Raw genomic sequence first — 17,141 nt, 5'->3', positions numbered from 1 at the left:
AGTTTGTTTATCAAGCATGCAGCTGTGTCTGGTCCTCACACTGCAGAAATGTCCTCACCACGATGGCTTTTAACAGACATTGGTCCTCACAAAGTTGGCAACTTGATTTGAACCTTAAAAACAAGTCTGAACCTTCAAACAGTCCCTTTAAGTAATGAGGACTGGCCAAAATGTCCTCACAATGTAGAAATATCCTACGATGGCTTAAAACTGAAATTGGTCCTCACAAAGTCAGCAACTCACGCACACACACACACACACACACACACACACACACACACTGACTTTCAGCTCAGACATTTCCTCTGTAAGACTGTTTACAGAGTCAACACCAGCCAACACTGACTGATGACAACCGTCGTCATGGAAACAGAGTCGATCAGGACGTTTCAGATTGACCTTTAAAGGAACGAAAAAAGTAAACTGTGTGTGTGTGTGTGTGTGTGTAACTCACGTCGACGTAGTTGGCGTTAATGTAGTCAGAGCCGCTCTCTCCGTCCTGAGGCTGCAGACGCACACGAGAGTGGTCGTCTAACACACACACACACACACACACACACACACACACACACACACACACACAGTGTTAATTGGTCTGCTCGTTGTCGTGGTGAAGCTGAACATAATCACCTCTAATTAGCTTCTGCTGAATAAATGATCTAATAATAAATTAATAACCACTTCATTACATTCATTCAATTAAATGATATAAACAAACTGAATCTGTAAAACACTGAGTGCGTGTGTGAACAGTTGTGTTTTGTATACATACATTATTAATCTTTACATTTTTCCTTTTGAAAATAGATTAATTTACATCCTAATAATCACACTAAACACCACAAATAAAATAAAATAAAATAAAATAAAAGTTTCATGCCTCTCTCTCTCATTGTGAGATTAATTTAAAAAACGAATTTGTCTTCATTCTGAATTTCATTTGCAAAACATGAATTTCAAGCTTCAACATTTGAGTCGCTAATAAAACGGCAGAAATGTTCCCATCCTAATAAACAGATGACGAGATGCAGATTGGATTACTGTCGAACAATAAAGCAATTAATTGTTTCAGCTCTAAATATTAATTATGATAATGTACATTATAACTGACTAATGCTGTATTTCTGCATTACTTGCGTTTCTTTTCTGTTTGGTTACACTGTCATGTGGCTGTAAGCAGATATAAGAACATATTAAGTGTTTCTTAATGTTCTGTATTTGTTCTAACTGCTCCTATTAAGACATTTTATATTATCACAGCAGTTTTATTATATTATCATTCATCATCTGTTCATTCAGCAGCCTCCACGTCTGTCTGAAGGAGGAGTTATAACAAATTAATTCAATTACTTATTAATAAAAACAATTAGATCTGTTTACAGCGACATTATAATCTGTTATTAACCAGTTATTACATCTAGTAGTTTTTATTTAGTTTTGGTATCGATTGATTTGTTTACTGTTTGTTTTCTGTTTCTGTATGAAGTCAAATCTACAAAATAAAAATAAATTAAATCGACAGACGAATGAATTCACAAGTTCCTCCCAGGAGGACTGATGCCTGCAGCTCATTGGCTGTCACTGCTGTCACACACTGTTATCTGAACACACTGCTCACAGAGACAGGTGTGTGTGTGTGTTACTGGCTGGTGTGAATATGAAGTGTGTCCCTGCAGGCCACCATAGCTCACAGCAGCCTCTATCACACCTCATTAGCATAATTACACCACCACAGGACAGTGTGTGTGTGCGTGTGTGTGTGTGTGTGTGTGTGTGTCGATGTTAGCCAGCAGCTTAAACTGAGCAGCTGTCAACACTAACTTTCTGGGATGTTGGCACATTAGCTTCAGCAGTTACATGATGTGTTTTTGATACCTGGAGCTGTGTGATGATAAAAGCTGACATGAGATCTGCCTGATGGTAAAAAAACAACAACACAAACATCAGCTGTGTGTTTACTGCCTAACTTGTTTAGAAGCTCGATGCAGCTGCTTTAAATGAAGGAGAAAAGGAGCGTTTTCTATTCGACGACAGGCAGCGTTTCTATGAGCGCTCTTAAATGTACACGTTTCCCAAAGCAGCACTTCAGAGTGTTAAGAGCTTCTTAACGTTGTCTGTCTGAGGAGCTGAAGATGATGCTGAACTTCATGTATTTGACTGTCTGTAAGTCATGTTATATATAGATACATCACTACATCACTACAGATACATCACTAAAGCCATCCTGTTGGAACTCACACGTCAGAATTTATCTTCCACACATGTTAACGTCGAGATGAAATGAACTACAACTACAACTACAACTACAACATGAAGATCCTGAAAAACTCATCTGAGACACATAAATGTGTTGTCTAGTGTTCTCCCAACCTGTTATCTATTACATATTAGAATTAATAGTTATCTGTTTCTACCTTTGACCTCTGAAACACAGTCAACGGGTTTAAATTAGCCTCTTAAAACTGTTTTATGAATAATGTGTGGGCACATACAGGCGATGATGTTTCCGTAGCGATTCTTCATGCGGTTCTCATCCTTTTTGGCAGAATCCCACGGAGCGGACTGTCCCTCGAAAAAACTCTGAAAAGACAAAAAGACAGAGTTTGTTCAAAAGGAGAACAGATCAACAATGATGAAACTCAGTGAATGACTTCATGAATAATGCAGAGGATGTGTTTGATTTCCTGTTCTCTCCCTGAACACACACCCAGGCGTTAGTTTCATGGTCAGAGCAGATGATTAAGTCCAATTATGAGAAGGAGGCTCAGAGAGAAGCCGGAGGCGTCTAAACACACACTGATAGTTGTTTTTTTTTCTGCGTTCCACAGAGAAAAAGTATTCTGACTGTTCTGTGCTGAAACAACACTTTTACTCTCTGAGTTTATCTCTGTGGTCAAAAAGGAAGCAATCTTTAACATCAAATCACAATATCACAGAATCAGTTAAAAACATAGTCAACACATTAGGAATGAGGACAGTCTCAAATGAATACGTCTTTTCAAAGTGTTTTAAATATCTGATCAAATTTGACTAAATAACATGGATGTGTCACATTTCAGAATCAGAATCAGTTTGAAGTTCTTTGGGACGTTCTTTTGTGTTTTACAAGCACCTTGAAAACATGTCTGCTTGGTGTTGGTGTGATGTTTGGTGAAGCAGAATTATTTGGTTAGTACTTGTTTTGCGTCTCTTTGTTGGTCTTTAGTGTCTCTTTGTGGTCGTTTAAATTGACGGTCAACATTTACTTGTTTATTAGAAATGTTTCCTTCTCATGTTGATAACAACCTTCGTCCACATTTCTCTATGTATCATCACTGCTGAGTGCAATGAGGGAGCTCACACACACTTTGATCCACAGCAGGTGGATGTGTGTGTGTGTGTGTGTGTGTGTGTGTGTGTGTGTGTGACAGCAGTCTAACAGCTCCAGACATCCATCAAACTGAGAGATGAGTGATGTCACACACACACACACACACACACCTCCATGTGATTGACAGCGAGGAACAAAGGGAGGGAAAACATTTAAGAGAAGAGAATTGAAGAAATGAACTAATGACTCTGAACTCCATCTTCTCCCTAAGATATGTTAACACACAGACACACACACAGACACACACACACACACTGTTTCTGTCTCACTGTCTTTAACATCACAGACAGACATGTATAAGGACATCAGGCGTTAACGCAGACTGTTACTGACCGTCGTCAGTCATCAGTCCATGCAGCTGCCCAGGAGTCAGCTGTTCAGACTGAGCCATCAGTGTTACTGAATGGAGTTTTATCATCACTACATGAAACACTAACTAGTTCTGACGGAGAGATTACTTGTTACTAAACATTCACAGCCACTAACTGCAGCTTTAACTGCTGAGTAGCTAACTGAACCAGCTGACAAAGCTTATGTTAGCATGCTAATATCTGAGTCGGTCAACATGTCTGACCTGAAACTTGATAAATGCTGTTTAATAATGAAGATTTTAAATTACATTTCACTAAAATAACACAACAGACCTCAAATTATGAAACGTTATGTGGATTACTTTTGGCTAAATGAGTAAATAACGTCAGTTAGCTTAGCATAACCAGATATTTCCCTTTCATTACAATCTGTATGAATACTGCTAACTCTGAAACTCACAGATGTCTCCATGTCTGCAGACAGAAATAAAACTACATTTACTAAGATTTATCTTTTGGCCTCTAAAACTGTAGTTTTTAGAAGTTAGCTTGTGATGCTACAGTGACTTCCTTTTTACATAGCTGATTGTTCCTGATTGGACCGCGCAATAGATGTTTCCTAGCAACAGATTTACACATCACTAGAGTTACTTTTAATGGTGCAACCTGATTTAGTGAATCACTAGTTAGAAACTAGTTAGTAGTTAGTTAAGAAGGACTTCATGTTCCGATTGAGTGAAGATTTATGAAAGGTCAGGGTTTGTCAGTCCAGCTGCCCATGATCCCCAAAGACCACGACCGTCCAGATTTGCTTTGTGTCAACTGGTTTTTGGTAATGTAACTAATATGTTCGAGAACTTGATCCGCATAGTTATAATCTGAATTGCAGCATCAGCACATCCACTGCTGAGTGATGGAAGAAGTGTCAGATCTGAAGTTAAGAGATTTAAATTGTAGTTGAGTAGACTGTGTGAAAGTTGTGAATCAGCTGTTTCCATGTTATCATTTATGAAGTTGATTACAACAGCTGCTTCATCAATACGTTGGTACAAACACTTGTCATTGATAATAACGAATGAATCAGGTTTGTGTTGATTTGTAAATGTGACTGATGTGAATGTGTTGCTATGAAACATTGTCGGTCCGTCCAGATGCAGGAGATCCTTTTCCTGCTTCTCTCAAACATTATTGATTCGGAAACACATGAATCAAACAGCATCTTGTGAAATGTTTCTGATCAAACAAACATGCTGGTCTGGCTGTTAGCGACAGAAGGATGGAAGCTAACGTTCACTGAAGGAAGTGTACAGAAACACGGTGACTCTCAGCCTCAGTTAGTCTCTCTTGTGTTAGCATTAAAGCTATGGTCGCGTCACAGAAGGAGGTTTAAAAATGCTTCCTGCTGTTCTGACAGACTCTTCTGTTGCAGAGCTCAAACTTGACATGCAAAATATTTGTCGTATTTCTTCAGGAGTTTTTGAGGATTTTTGAAAAACCTTCAGAGCAGCAGGATGTTTTGTTAAATCACCACATCTATCTTTTAGAGAAAACAGGGGGTTACCTCTGTGACTTGAATGTAATGCTAATACAAACTGAGGCCAGGTGAATATAAGCTAACAGACATCGGCTACAGTGCAAATGGGTGTGTGTGTGTTGGGTGTGAGCTAGCATCTAGTCTCTAATCTAGTTGACAAGAACACGGATGTTAAGAATCTGAAAACCAAGAAGGCGTCTTACCTCATTAAGCTGTCCAATCAGATTAATTAGTAAAGGAGAAGCATGGAGGGAGATAACAATCATCAGCTGGACGTCTGCTCAACTCAACTCACTACTAGCACTTAACATCAGTCATCAATTCATAGTTCAATCATTGGATAGGAGTCTGGTTCAGGATCCACAGAGAAGGATTAAAACCACAAGAAAAAAATCTTTGGTTTTTTAAGTCTTACTTCTCACTTTCTTTCACATTATTTTGAAAATCCTGACTTTAAACTGAAAATCCTGAGAATAAAATGGCACCAAAGTGTCTTTTCATGTGGCCCAAATCCTCTTCCAGAGATGCTAATAAATGTTGTGTACATGATTTAATAATTAATTACTGAATTACTGAAATGATCCATGTGTGATTCAACATTCATGAAACATTCATATTGACTTCATGTAATATCACAGTGTTAGTGACAGAAAACGAACCAAAAGCAGAACAACAAACATTTCAGATATTTTCAAGCTTCGAAATTCAAACACATTTCAAACATGAGTATGTTTCCAGTAAGACCAGTATCACCAGTCTGATCTTTGTTATGATCAGACGTTATTCTTCACTGAGACCACCAGCTGAGACGAGCTGCAACAACCAGTCGATCAGTCGATCAACAAAAAACTCAACTGTTTTGGAAACATTTGAATATGTTAAGCTTTAGGAAACTGAGACTGTTTGTTTTTCGTTTTCTAAAATGTTTACAGACAAAACAATTAAAAATTGTTTAAAAATCGATAATAAAAAAATGGTAGTAATAATGGTAGGTTACATGTAGTCACAACAGACGAGTGTTTGAGGCAGCTGAACATGGAAACATGTGGCCACCTGAACATATTATTATTATTATTATTATTATTATTATATCACAAAGATACAGATTATAATATTTTAGGTGTTTTTTTTTACAAACTTCTTTAGAATGAGGACACGTTTTGTCTCATTCAAACAGCTGATCACATGGCTGTTTGTCTTAACTGCTGGAATCAAATAAAAACAAGCTCTAAACTGAATAATGTTTCACCACCATTTCAAATACACAAACATATATTTACAATAAATGTATTTCGATTTCTTTTAATTTGATCTTTCTTTGTTTTTGAAAAGTGCAAAATAAATAAAGTTTTACTTACATTCATTTTTATGAATGAATGAAATAATAAGTTAAAGGTCTAAAGTTTATCGGTTGTTTCCTGGAGATCCGCTGATCAGTACTCTGATCTGAACAGCATGTGTTTGTTTTGACCTGAGAGACCTGATCCTGATCCTGATCCTGGTATCTGTCAGACCCACAAAACCTGACCAGAGCTGAGACATACTGGTGAGCATGGAAACATACTGGTGTTCCAAACAAACCAGTCATTTAACAGACAGACAGACAGAGAGACAGAGAGACAGACAGAGGGTCAGACAGACAGGTAGGTAGACAGACAGACAGACAGACAGACAGACAGACGGACGGACAGACAGACAGACAGACGGACAGACAGATGGACAGACAGACAGACGGACAGACAAAAACACTAGAAGAACTCCTCACCACTAACTTTCTGCAAATGGAGGGTGAAAATACTGTGTGTGTGTGTGTATGTGTGTGTGTATGTACTCAGTATGTATAATGGATTAGCCCTGAGGGCAGCCTGCTAGCAGGCAACCAGACCTGAACACACACACACACATATATATATATATATATATATATATATATATATACATACACACAAGCTAGTCCCTGTTTTGGCCCATTAGCTGGAGGGAAGATCTATAATGTATGTCCGTGTGTGTGTGTGTGTTCAGGTAAGTAACATCCATTAGTAAGTTTCTCTCCTGATGAAAATGGGTAAACATGTGGAGTGCACACACACACACACACACACACACAAACACACGCTGCTGTTATTGAACATTACTGGTGTGTTTACTAGTGTGTTTCTTCTTCTTCTTCTTCTTCTTCTTCTTCTTCCCTCCCTCTCTCTCTAATCACTCTGCTGCTGATTAGTGCTGAAACGACGAGTCGATTCATTGATAACAGCAATATTTTAAATTGTCATAAACTGCTGATTACGTCATTTATTGATCAGTCTCTCTGGGTGTTGGACTGTCGGCCGGACACGAGAAGACAACAACATGTTTTTTGGTCTAAATAATAATCAATAAATTACAGAACTAGTCAATAGAATGTATCCTTGGGGCAGTGGTGAGGGTGTTATTTTGTTTGTCATTTTTAGACTAAAAGATGAATCCATGGATTGAATAAATGATTAACAGATGAATTGATAATGAAATTGATCCCCACCTGCAGCCACTGGTGACGTATAGTCCACCTAGGCAGCCACCCAGAAACACCATAGCAACCACCTCATACTCTGTAGCATCCACCTGGTAACACCTTAGCAATGACCTCCCCTGTTAGTTTGTTTTTGGTGTGTTTGGGTATAATTCACAAAAATGATAAATTACAAAAAAAAAGTCAAAACAATAACCTACACCCTAATAACCAGCCCGAGCATCCTGGCAACCAATTAGCAACACCCTAGAAACTGCCTACCAATCATGAAACATCACAACAGTCAACTTTAACACCCTAGAAATTACTTAGCAACCAAATGGCAACCACTTAGCAACCACCCCTGACACCCTGCTTACCACCTTGTCCTAGTAAACACACAATAACACAGTATTAACCCCCCAGCATCAATGTAGCAACTAGCAGACTGAAAAACTTAAAGCCGGGCCCAGACTACAAGAGTTTTGGGCCTATCTATCCCTGATTCACCCCCCCCCCGAGAATCGGAGGAGAAATCTGGCCAGGAACCCTGGTTGGTACCGATGTTCGGCCAAGATTCTCTGGTAATGTGAGGGGTTAACAAGTCCAGTCTTAAACCTCCAGAACTGCTCGCAGACTCTAACCCTAACCCGCCCTGATCTTTTCAGACATGTTTGCTATTTAGGAGTTAAAATCTGGATCATTACATCAGTACTCTCTGAGTGGGACCACAACAGTCAACGAGAGACACCAATCCAGACCACAGACTGTATATAAAGATGGCCGATGTGTCTCCACCGCAGACTGTAAATAAAGATGGCCGACGCGTCTCCACCACAGACTGCATATAAAGATGGCCGACGCTTCTCCACCACAGACTGTAAATAAAGATAGCTGACACTTCTCCACCACAGACTGCATATAAAGATGGCCGACACATCTCCACCACAGACTGTATATAAAAATGGCCGACACGTCTCTCTTCCTTCCACTGTATCCTGGATACGGTCGCTGCCATCTTGCACTGGTGACTTCATTGGGAACCAGAGTCTGCACAGTGGTGATCGGTGGGTGGAGCCGTGGTATCGAGGTCCCGCCCATACACCTGCCCGACCCAATCGCGAGCACACCACAGTCAATCATGACGTCTCACCCTGTTTTCATAGCATCATATAATTAATTAAAAGCAAACTGATCAGAAAAACACTTGAACAAACATCAGCTGAAAAGAACTACCTGAAATGACAGAAACCATCTTTGGGAAAAATATAGTAGTTTGGCCCATGTCCCATCCACTTACATTGAGGGGGCGGGGCTTATGACCTATACTGCAGCCAGTCACCAGGGGGCGATCGAGACGTTTTGGCTTCACTTTTAGGGAGTTGTCATGTCATCCATCTTTATATACAGTCTATAGTCCAGACATGTCCCAGAGCACCTGGGGGTGTCGCCAAGCAATGGTAAACATTCTAGCCCTTGAGGCTAACGTTAGCTAGCGTACTACAGATATTAAAACTAAAATCTCACCTCCAGTTCTCTCTGAATAATAAACAACATCATGTTGATGTCTCTTCAGACTCGTTGAGCCTTTTTTGTTCTGCGCATGCGCCGACCGTGCATGCAGCCTGTTACAGTCGCTCCTGTTTGTTTTCTTATTTTTTCTTACTTTTCTCCTTATTCCTTTATTTTAACTCAGTACTTAAATAAAAAAAATACTGACTTTTGAAGTCGTGCCCTCTCCAAACATGCAGGTGGAGAGAATTCTGGTACTTTTTTTCACTCTGGAATTACTTTCATTCAAACATCGAACAGTCACGCAGCAACCTCTGGGCCGCATTGTTTACTCCAGAGATCAGCTGATCGCTCTGAAGCCGGCTGGCTTGGAGACCAGATCATCGGAGATCCCCGCTGAAATCTGGAAAAAAACTGCATTCATTCTTCAACCACGTCACCATGACTAAGACATTTCCCACCTTCACTCAGTATGTGAGCTGTCCTACTACAGAGGAGAGGACCCTGGACTGGCTGTATGCTACGTAAAGGATGCATACAGCTCCTCTCCCCTCCTCCCTCTGGGTAGGTCAGACCACAACCTAGTGCACCTCAACCCCTGTTATGTGCCTCTGGTGAAGAGCCAGCCTGCAACCATAAGGACAGTGAGGAGATGGTCGGAGGAGGCTTATGAGACACTTCAGGGATGTTTTGAGGTGACTGACTGGCAGGCACTCTGTGAGCCGCATGGAGAGGACAGTGATGGGCTCACAGAGTGCATCACGGACTACATCAACTTCTGTGTGGACTCCACTGTCCCAGCAAGGACTGTCCATTGTTAATCAAACAACAAGCCATGGGTGACAAAGGACATCAAGGCCATCCTGAATGCAAAGAAGAGGGCTTTCAGAGCTGGCAACAGGGAAGAGGTGAGAACGATCCAGGGGGAACTGAAGGTAAAGATCAGGGAGGCCAAGGAGAAGTACAGGAGGAAGCTGGAGTGGAAACTCCAGCAGAACAACATCAGAGAGGTCTGGAGTGGAATCACTGGTTTCAGGCCAACCAACAGCAGAGGAGCTGAAGGCAGTGTCCAGGCAGTGTGGACCGGGCCGGTGTCAAACACAAACAGACTGGAAATCTGGACCTTCTTCACCTGCCATATACTACCTCATTATTTATCCTTTTAAAGAGTGCAATTCATATATATATATATATATATACATTGCTTTTGTATATATTTTTTATTTTTCACGTAAATATTGTAAATGTGTATATTTCTTATTTTTCATATCTTATTTTTCGACATACTCTTATTTCTAAATTTATGCTACTTTCTACTCTTGAATGGGAGCACCGGTACTGTATAATTTCCCCCCAGGGATCAATAAAGTATTTCTGATTTGATTCTGTTCACACTGCATCACTACAGCAAGTTGTTGCACCACGTCAGTCTGTGTTTTGTTTACATCTGCTTCCACATGAGATCACGTGAGGAGGTGCATTGCTCCCTCTGGAACGATAATCTTAATAATATCTTGTAGTGTGTGCATGTTTGAGATCAGAGAGAAGAACATCTGTGAAGTTTCTCCTCATGTATGTGATGCAACGCCACATCAAAATCCATTAGGATTTTAAAAGCCCTGTAGTCTGAGCCCGGCTCTAGCAAATGGCTGGCAAGACACCTAAACTCTTTAATAATTGTGTAATTATTATGATTATTATGATCATCTTTATGTTTATGCACAACTTCCTCCAACTTTTTTAACTCAAGCGGTAAACAGCGGTAAATAAACGTCTTTGTGATGTGAAAAACAAGTTGTTTTTGCAAATAGTGGACGTGAATCTTTTATAATTCAAACTAAAATAACTTCAATAAACGGGAGGTTTATTTCAATGAAGTTTTGCACAACAGCTGTTTGAGTTTTCTGTAAATAGTTGAATTTCCTGCTGTGAGAGGCTATATGCTACATGCTGCGTGTTGCTGGTTGTGAGTGGCTGAAACTATGTCATCACAGGTCGATCAATACCAGAACAAAAACAATGTTACATTTCAGCAGAGAAAAACTTCTTTACACTCTCACTTCTCTGTAGCTCGCCCCCCCATGAATGCCTTCCGTCAATGAATGATGTGTGTGTGTGTGTGTCCTCCTCACCTCGTACTCCTCCTTGAAGCCGTAACCTTCGGCACACTTCATCTGGGTGATGTGCTGCAGCAGGTCGGCCACTCGGATGGCCGGGTGCAGCTGACCCGTCTGGTAGGGCAACGCCTCCCGCTCTGACTCCCGCTGCTTATAGTGGGACTGGACCAGGCTACTGGTTTCACTGGTCATAGTGTGACTGTCGTCTAGGGGAGGAGGAGGAAGAACAGAAGACAGAATATGACAGGAAACAGGTCAGATTTAGGCTGTAGTTAGTGGACAGCAGGACAGACAGACGTGATGCAGATATGATGTATGTTCATGTTCGATGGACTGGACCAGACTTCTTTTAGTTATTATTCAGTTTATTAGTTTGAGCCGACACTGTACAGAAGAAGCCTGGTTTTAACTCTGTGTTGTTCTTCCAAACTTATTTCAGACTGAACTTCATGCGCAGTTAGGGAGGTCGAAACACCTGATAAAATTCTAATCTTGGATTTCTGACAGGTCAAACATTTTGGGCAGTTTGAAAAGTTTGGTGGTCTGATTTCCCAACATGGCTGCTGTTCTCTGTTATAAACTGTAGACACTAGGCTTTGGTAGGATTTTACTGAATCTGGATCGAGTATTGAATCTGATTACTATATATCCGAATTCTATCGAATCCATCATAAAATCTAATTAGATGTAGCTTTAGCATTTTAAAGTAACCGATAATATAAATACAGCTAGCTCACCTAGCTTACAGCTAGCTTATTGTGTGTTGTAGCAGCAGCTCTTCTGATGTTTAACTTCTCAATATACTGTAACAACAGCTATACAATGCAACATTTCCGGTGTAGACAGGAAGTTAAAAGACAAAACAACGGATTGAAAGATGAATAAAATGCTACAGCGTCTGCTCAGCTTGAGATTTGTTGTTCTACAAAGGACCAGTGATCCGATAATAACAAGTCCTGATCCACATCCACAGCTACCATGTTGTTAACACAACAACACAGATGAATGACACACGTCACATGACGTCAAATCACGACTGGAGAGAGGATGGTGATTGGTGCTGGTTTCTTTTCACACTGCTGCTGTAACTATCAATCACAGATCAATAATCTGATCAAACAAAAAGGAGTTTCAACCCCAATTTATTCTAAGATAGGAACCAGGTGCTGGTCTAGATCCAGCACAGCATGGTATGAGTACTGGTACAGATCCAGCACAACATGGTATCAGTACTGCTCCGGATCCAGTACAACATGGTATGAGTACTGGTCTAGATCCAGTACAGCATGGTATGAGTACTGATCCAGATCCAGTACAGCATGGTATGAGTACTGGTCCAGATGTGGTCCAGGTTCTTGGAGCTGCAGTGTGAAAAGAGCAGAGAGTTCAGAGTCCTGGAACAAAACAAACCTTTTTGGTAAACTGTTTTTTTTATTGACTGTGATCCTTGAAAAAATGTCCAGGACTCTGATGTGAACATTTCAACAAAGACTCGGCGGACATACCTTACCACTACACTCTCTAACTCTGTTCTTATTGGCTAGCCTGGGGGCTGACTGACCAATCAGAAACTCTCTTTCCCAAACAGCCCAACCAATCATGGCGAGGGCGAGGAGATGCAATGCGATGGAGGTGACGGTTTGTGATTGGATGGAGGAGGACGGATAAGACAACCACAACAACAAAAACGTCAACCAATCAGAGAAAGAGAGATGGGCAGAGCTGAAACCCGATTGGTTCGAGGTGAAATGGTGGGTGGAGTTGGGGATTGTGATGTCACAATTTCACAGGGGGTAAAAATGAGGCTAACTGATGACTTCACAGCGGGTGGTGGGTGTGGCTCCATGCGCAGTGGTGACAGACCCCCTCCCCCCCCCCCCCCCCAACATGAGTCCCCCCCTTAGCCCCAAATTTAACCACTTACCATTAATGGGCACTTAACACAGAGAAAGATAGAAGAGAAGAAGAAGAGAAAGGAGACAGGGTATAAGCAACAACTTTAGCTTTAGCTTTAGCCTGGACTTAAGCTAGTCTACTGCTAACACACAGCTAGCATGAATCAAACAGGAATTAGCTCCTAGCACTGTAGTAGCTCTATTTGAACTCGTAACAGCTAGGCTAACCTGACTAACTGTACCCTAAGTGTAGGACTCCTCGGCTAAAGTCAGAACCCCTGGCTTGAAGACAGTTTAGTTAGCCTGAGGAGAGAGGAGAAACAGGAATTTACGCAACAGTTTGCTTTTAGTGTTCCCCTTACTTCACTTGGACATTAAACTAGCCTAACAACTCATTGAGCATAGCAGTTAGCTTCCGAGTTTAGCCTAAACTGGTAACGTAGTCTTTTAGCACAGATAAGGGAGGTGAGACGTATTTATGCCTGAACCTGCACACAGCTGTGAGTTGTCTACAGAGAACCACAAATTCATTAGCATTAGTTAGCTTTAGTTGCTAAACTAATTAAGTACATTGTCAGTGAACATTTTGCCAAACATTTTATGACTTTATGAACAATTATGTTCAATGTCATTATTTTGTCAAATCATAATTAAGGAGGTATTACATTTTCTGTTGCAATTTAGTAGAATATAAACGTAATTTCTAGGAGACATGGCAACATTTTACTTTAACCCCCTTATTTATCATTTATAAGTTGTCTATAAACATGTAATAAACAGTTAATCACAGACTGTTACAGACTGAAGTGTTTATTAGTGTATTTGTTAACAACTATAACTGCAGACAGAAGTGTTGACTGCTGTATAAACAAATAACGAATGATAATATAATTAAAGAGCTGTAATAATATAAAATGTGTTCATAGTTGGAACAAATACTGAATATTAATAAACACTAAAAATGTCCTTATATCTGTTTATAACTACATTGTCTGTTATCGATTACATGTTTATATACTGAGCATAAACGATAAATAATGGACAGTAAAGTATTAATGAAGTATTATAGCAGTTTAGGGTGTTGTATGTTCTACCGATGAAGACATGAAAATCTTGCCTTTCAGGACTTTGGGGAGCTATTTAAATTCATGATTTTTGGCAGCAATTCTAAAACTATGTTGACTTCCATCTACTAAAGTTTTGAATGATCACAGTCACGAGAGCGTAACTTTCCACCAGCTGAACGTCTTGTTTTGGCCGACTTCCTGTGGTGTTGCAGTGATGTAGAAGTGTTCTCTGGGTGTGGTCAGTGCACTGTGACATCACTGGTGAGGTGTAGCAGTAAAATAAAACCTTTCAGCCTGGTGTTAGCCTGATTGTTGAGGCAGATAAGGATATATCAGCTGATATTTTACATTATCATGTTTTTTAGGGTTCCTTAAATGTGTTTTTGTAAGAATTGAGACCAAGATATGACACTGTTTCTAAATGTCCCAAAAATGTGTTTGACATGTACTTTTTGGCTTCATTTAATTGATCAATAGTGAAAATAATGTTTATTTACAGCCCTACCTTGGGGTAATATTCATATGATTTACTGTAAAACAACTAAAGACAAATCAACCAGAGAGTATGAGTAGCCTTTCAGCTGTGTCACTGTCCTTCTTCTGTATGTGATGACAATTAAAGGTGCAATATTTTGAACAGACAATGGAGGGCGAACTAGCTTAGCACAGCATTCTTGATTTTGAATTGAAAGTCGTGTTTGTTTGAGTTAGCTCAGCCTCCTGCTCATTTCATGTTAAACAAAGAAAATCTGAAAATCCACAAACATCTGCAACATCCAAGAACCACAACCAAGACGTCCAGAGAGTAAGACTAGCTGCTGATGGGACCTCTGACTGACTCCTCTGTTGTTTCTGGTTTTATTGATCTTTTTTTTAGTTTTCCTCCCCCCAGTCCTCGTGGGCGTGTTGTGTCCATGCAGAGGTTGGAGGTCACAGACAGACGTGACGTCAACACGACACGCAGGAATGTTGTGGATGCGGGGATGGAGTGAAGCCCACCGTCATTTAAAAACCAAAACAATAAAAAACATAATAAAAGAGTAACTGACTTAGTTATACAATAATAAGAATAAAACACTACATACAAAAGTTACAATATAGAATACATAAAGTAATACTTTAATAATTCTAAAATTAATTACAGAAATCATCTGTAAAATTAAATGGATATAATAATTAAAGATGGAGGATTTGGAGAAAAAAAAAAGAATAAAAAAAGTTTTGAAGTCTTCAAAAAGAAAAAAACCCCAAAGAACTAAAAGCAGTGACGCGAGAAGAGAAGCAAGCAGGGATGGATGGAAGCCAAAATATCACTCTCTCTTTCTCTTTCTCATTCTCTCCATCCTCATCTCTATCCTTTCATCTGTCTCTCTCTTCTCTGTCTCACCTGTCTGTCCACTCCCTGTCTGTCTGTCTACTTCCTGTCTGTCTACATGTGCAGGTTGTTTTTTTTCGTCCTACAGAGGAAAGAAAGGAAAAGTGTCTCACCAAGAATGGCCGTCGGTACGAAGGGATCTGCCATCAGGACACATCAGCAGCAGACAGACAGAGAGAGAGAGACAGATACAGACAGACAGACAGCGAAACAGACAGACAGGACAAAGGAAAAAGAAAAGAAGAAGGAAAAGTCAGCTCCCTACATCTCTGTACATGTTTCCATGTGACCCGACTGTGGCTGAATGTCGACACACACGGCGGAGTTCCGGCACCAGAGGACCACATGTGAGCCGGATTTGGGCCACACAGTGTATTCCCACCAGGCTTCGGTCAGTTTCGGGGACGTGAACTTATTTTAGCAGCTCCAGTCAGCAGCACTCGGCCCAGCTTTGGCCCAATGTCGGCACCCGCCATCACACCAGCGTACTTGGACTGGTCACCAATCCACCAGGATTGAGCCAGATTTAGGCGTTTCAGGTCTCGTTAGATCTTTTATGTGTGCTGAATGTCCACTATCAGACAAAACATCCAGGTACTGGAGAAACTAAAACAATTAACAACTAATAACACAATATTAAAATTAGATTCAATCACTTCCGTTGGGATTTCGTTGATATTGATCTTTTTTCTTTGCAGCGTGTGTCTACAACAGTAAAGCAGCAAACATCTGGTTAACAATCACTGTAATCATAATGCTTTCTGACCACACTCATAAACACACATAATGCTTTCTGATGCACTGTATCAACGGCCATAAAACTTTATAGATGTGAGGTGTAATGAATTATAAATTCAAGTGTCTTATCATGTTATCATGATCATGATATAAACCAGAGGCTGACTGATGGGCCTTACAACACGTTCTGACTCCCTATACACACCTCAACAATCAGCTGTGGTCAGGACTCATAACAGTCATGCAGTTCTCATTATATGTGTAAAGTGAAGCACATATTGATGCATCTATAATAATGCATGCTTCATCATAACGTTTCATTGTTGGTGGTGAGTAAAGTGATTTCAAAGACTCTATGCTGCATCACAAGTGATTAAAGGAAGTTTTTCCTTGCTACTGTCGCCAAAGTGCTTGCTCATGGTGGGAATTGTTGGGTCTCTGTAATAACATTATAAAGAGTCGGTCGAGACCTGCTCTATTTGTAAAGTGTCATGGGATGACTTTTGTTGTGATTTGGCGCTATATAAATAAAATTGAATTGAATTGAATTGAATTAAAATGTGTCTGCTTTAGGAAGTGAACCTCAAGGATCACTGTGAGACTGAAGGAAACAGCAGGATTCTCAGGCAGGTTCTGCAGCGTCTTTCTCTCTGATGTCTCTGATGATCTCTGGAGGTTTATTCTGATGGACATCAGAGATAATGATCTCCTCTGGAAGTGGACGTCACTCT

The 17,141-nt window shown here is 40.3% G+C and overlaps 1 protein-coding gene across 1 annotated transcript in view; it reads right to left on the bottom strand.

Annotated features, from left to right (window-relative positions):
* Positions 1 to 17,141, bottom strand: part of LOC139304040 (receptor-type tyrosine-protein phosphatase mu-like) — a 130,824-nt gene that overhangs the window by 14,082 nt on the left and 99,601 nt on the right. The window contains exons 22-26 of the mRNA XM_070927876.1: positions 15,786 to 15,812; positions 13,260 to 13,271; positions 11,351 to 11,541; positions 2,493 to 2,580; positions 455 to 531 (exon numbers count right to left, since the gene is read on the bottom strand). Coding sequence (XP_070783977.1) covers positions 455 to 531; positions 2,493 to 2,580; positions 11,351 to 11,541; positions 13,260 to 13,271; positions 15,786 to 15,812 — 395 coding nt within the window. The remainder of the gene's footprint in view (positions 1 to 454; positions 532 to 2,492; positions 2,581 to 11,350; positions 11,542 to 13,259; positions 13,272 to 15,785; positions 15,813 to 17,141) is intronic.

Source organism: Enoplosus armatus, chromosome 21 (assembly GCF_043641665.1).
Source record: "Enoplosus armatus isolate fEnoArm2 chromosome 21, fEnoArm2.hap1, whole genome shotgun sequence".
In the NCBI taxonomy this organism is placed as follows: domain Eukaryota; kingdom Metazoa; phylum Chordata; class Actinopteri; order Centrarchiformes; family Enoplosidae; genus Enoplosus; species Enoplosus armatus.
The sequence above is the reverse complement of the archived record's forward strand: the minus strand, read 5'-3'. Positions and strand labels throughout refer to the sequence as shown.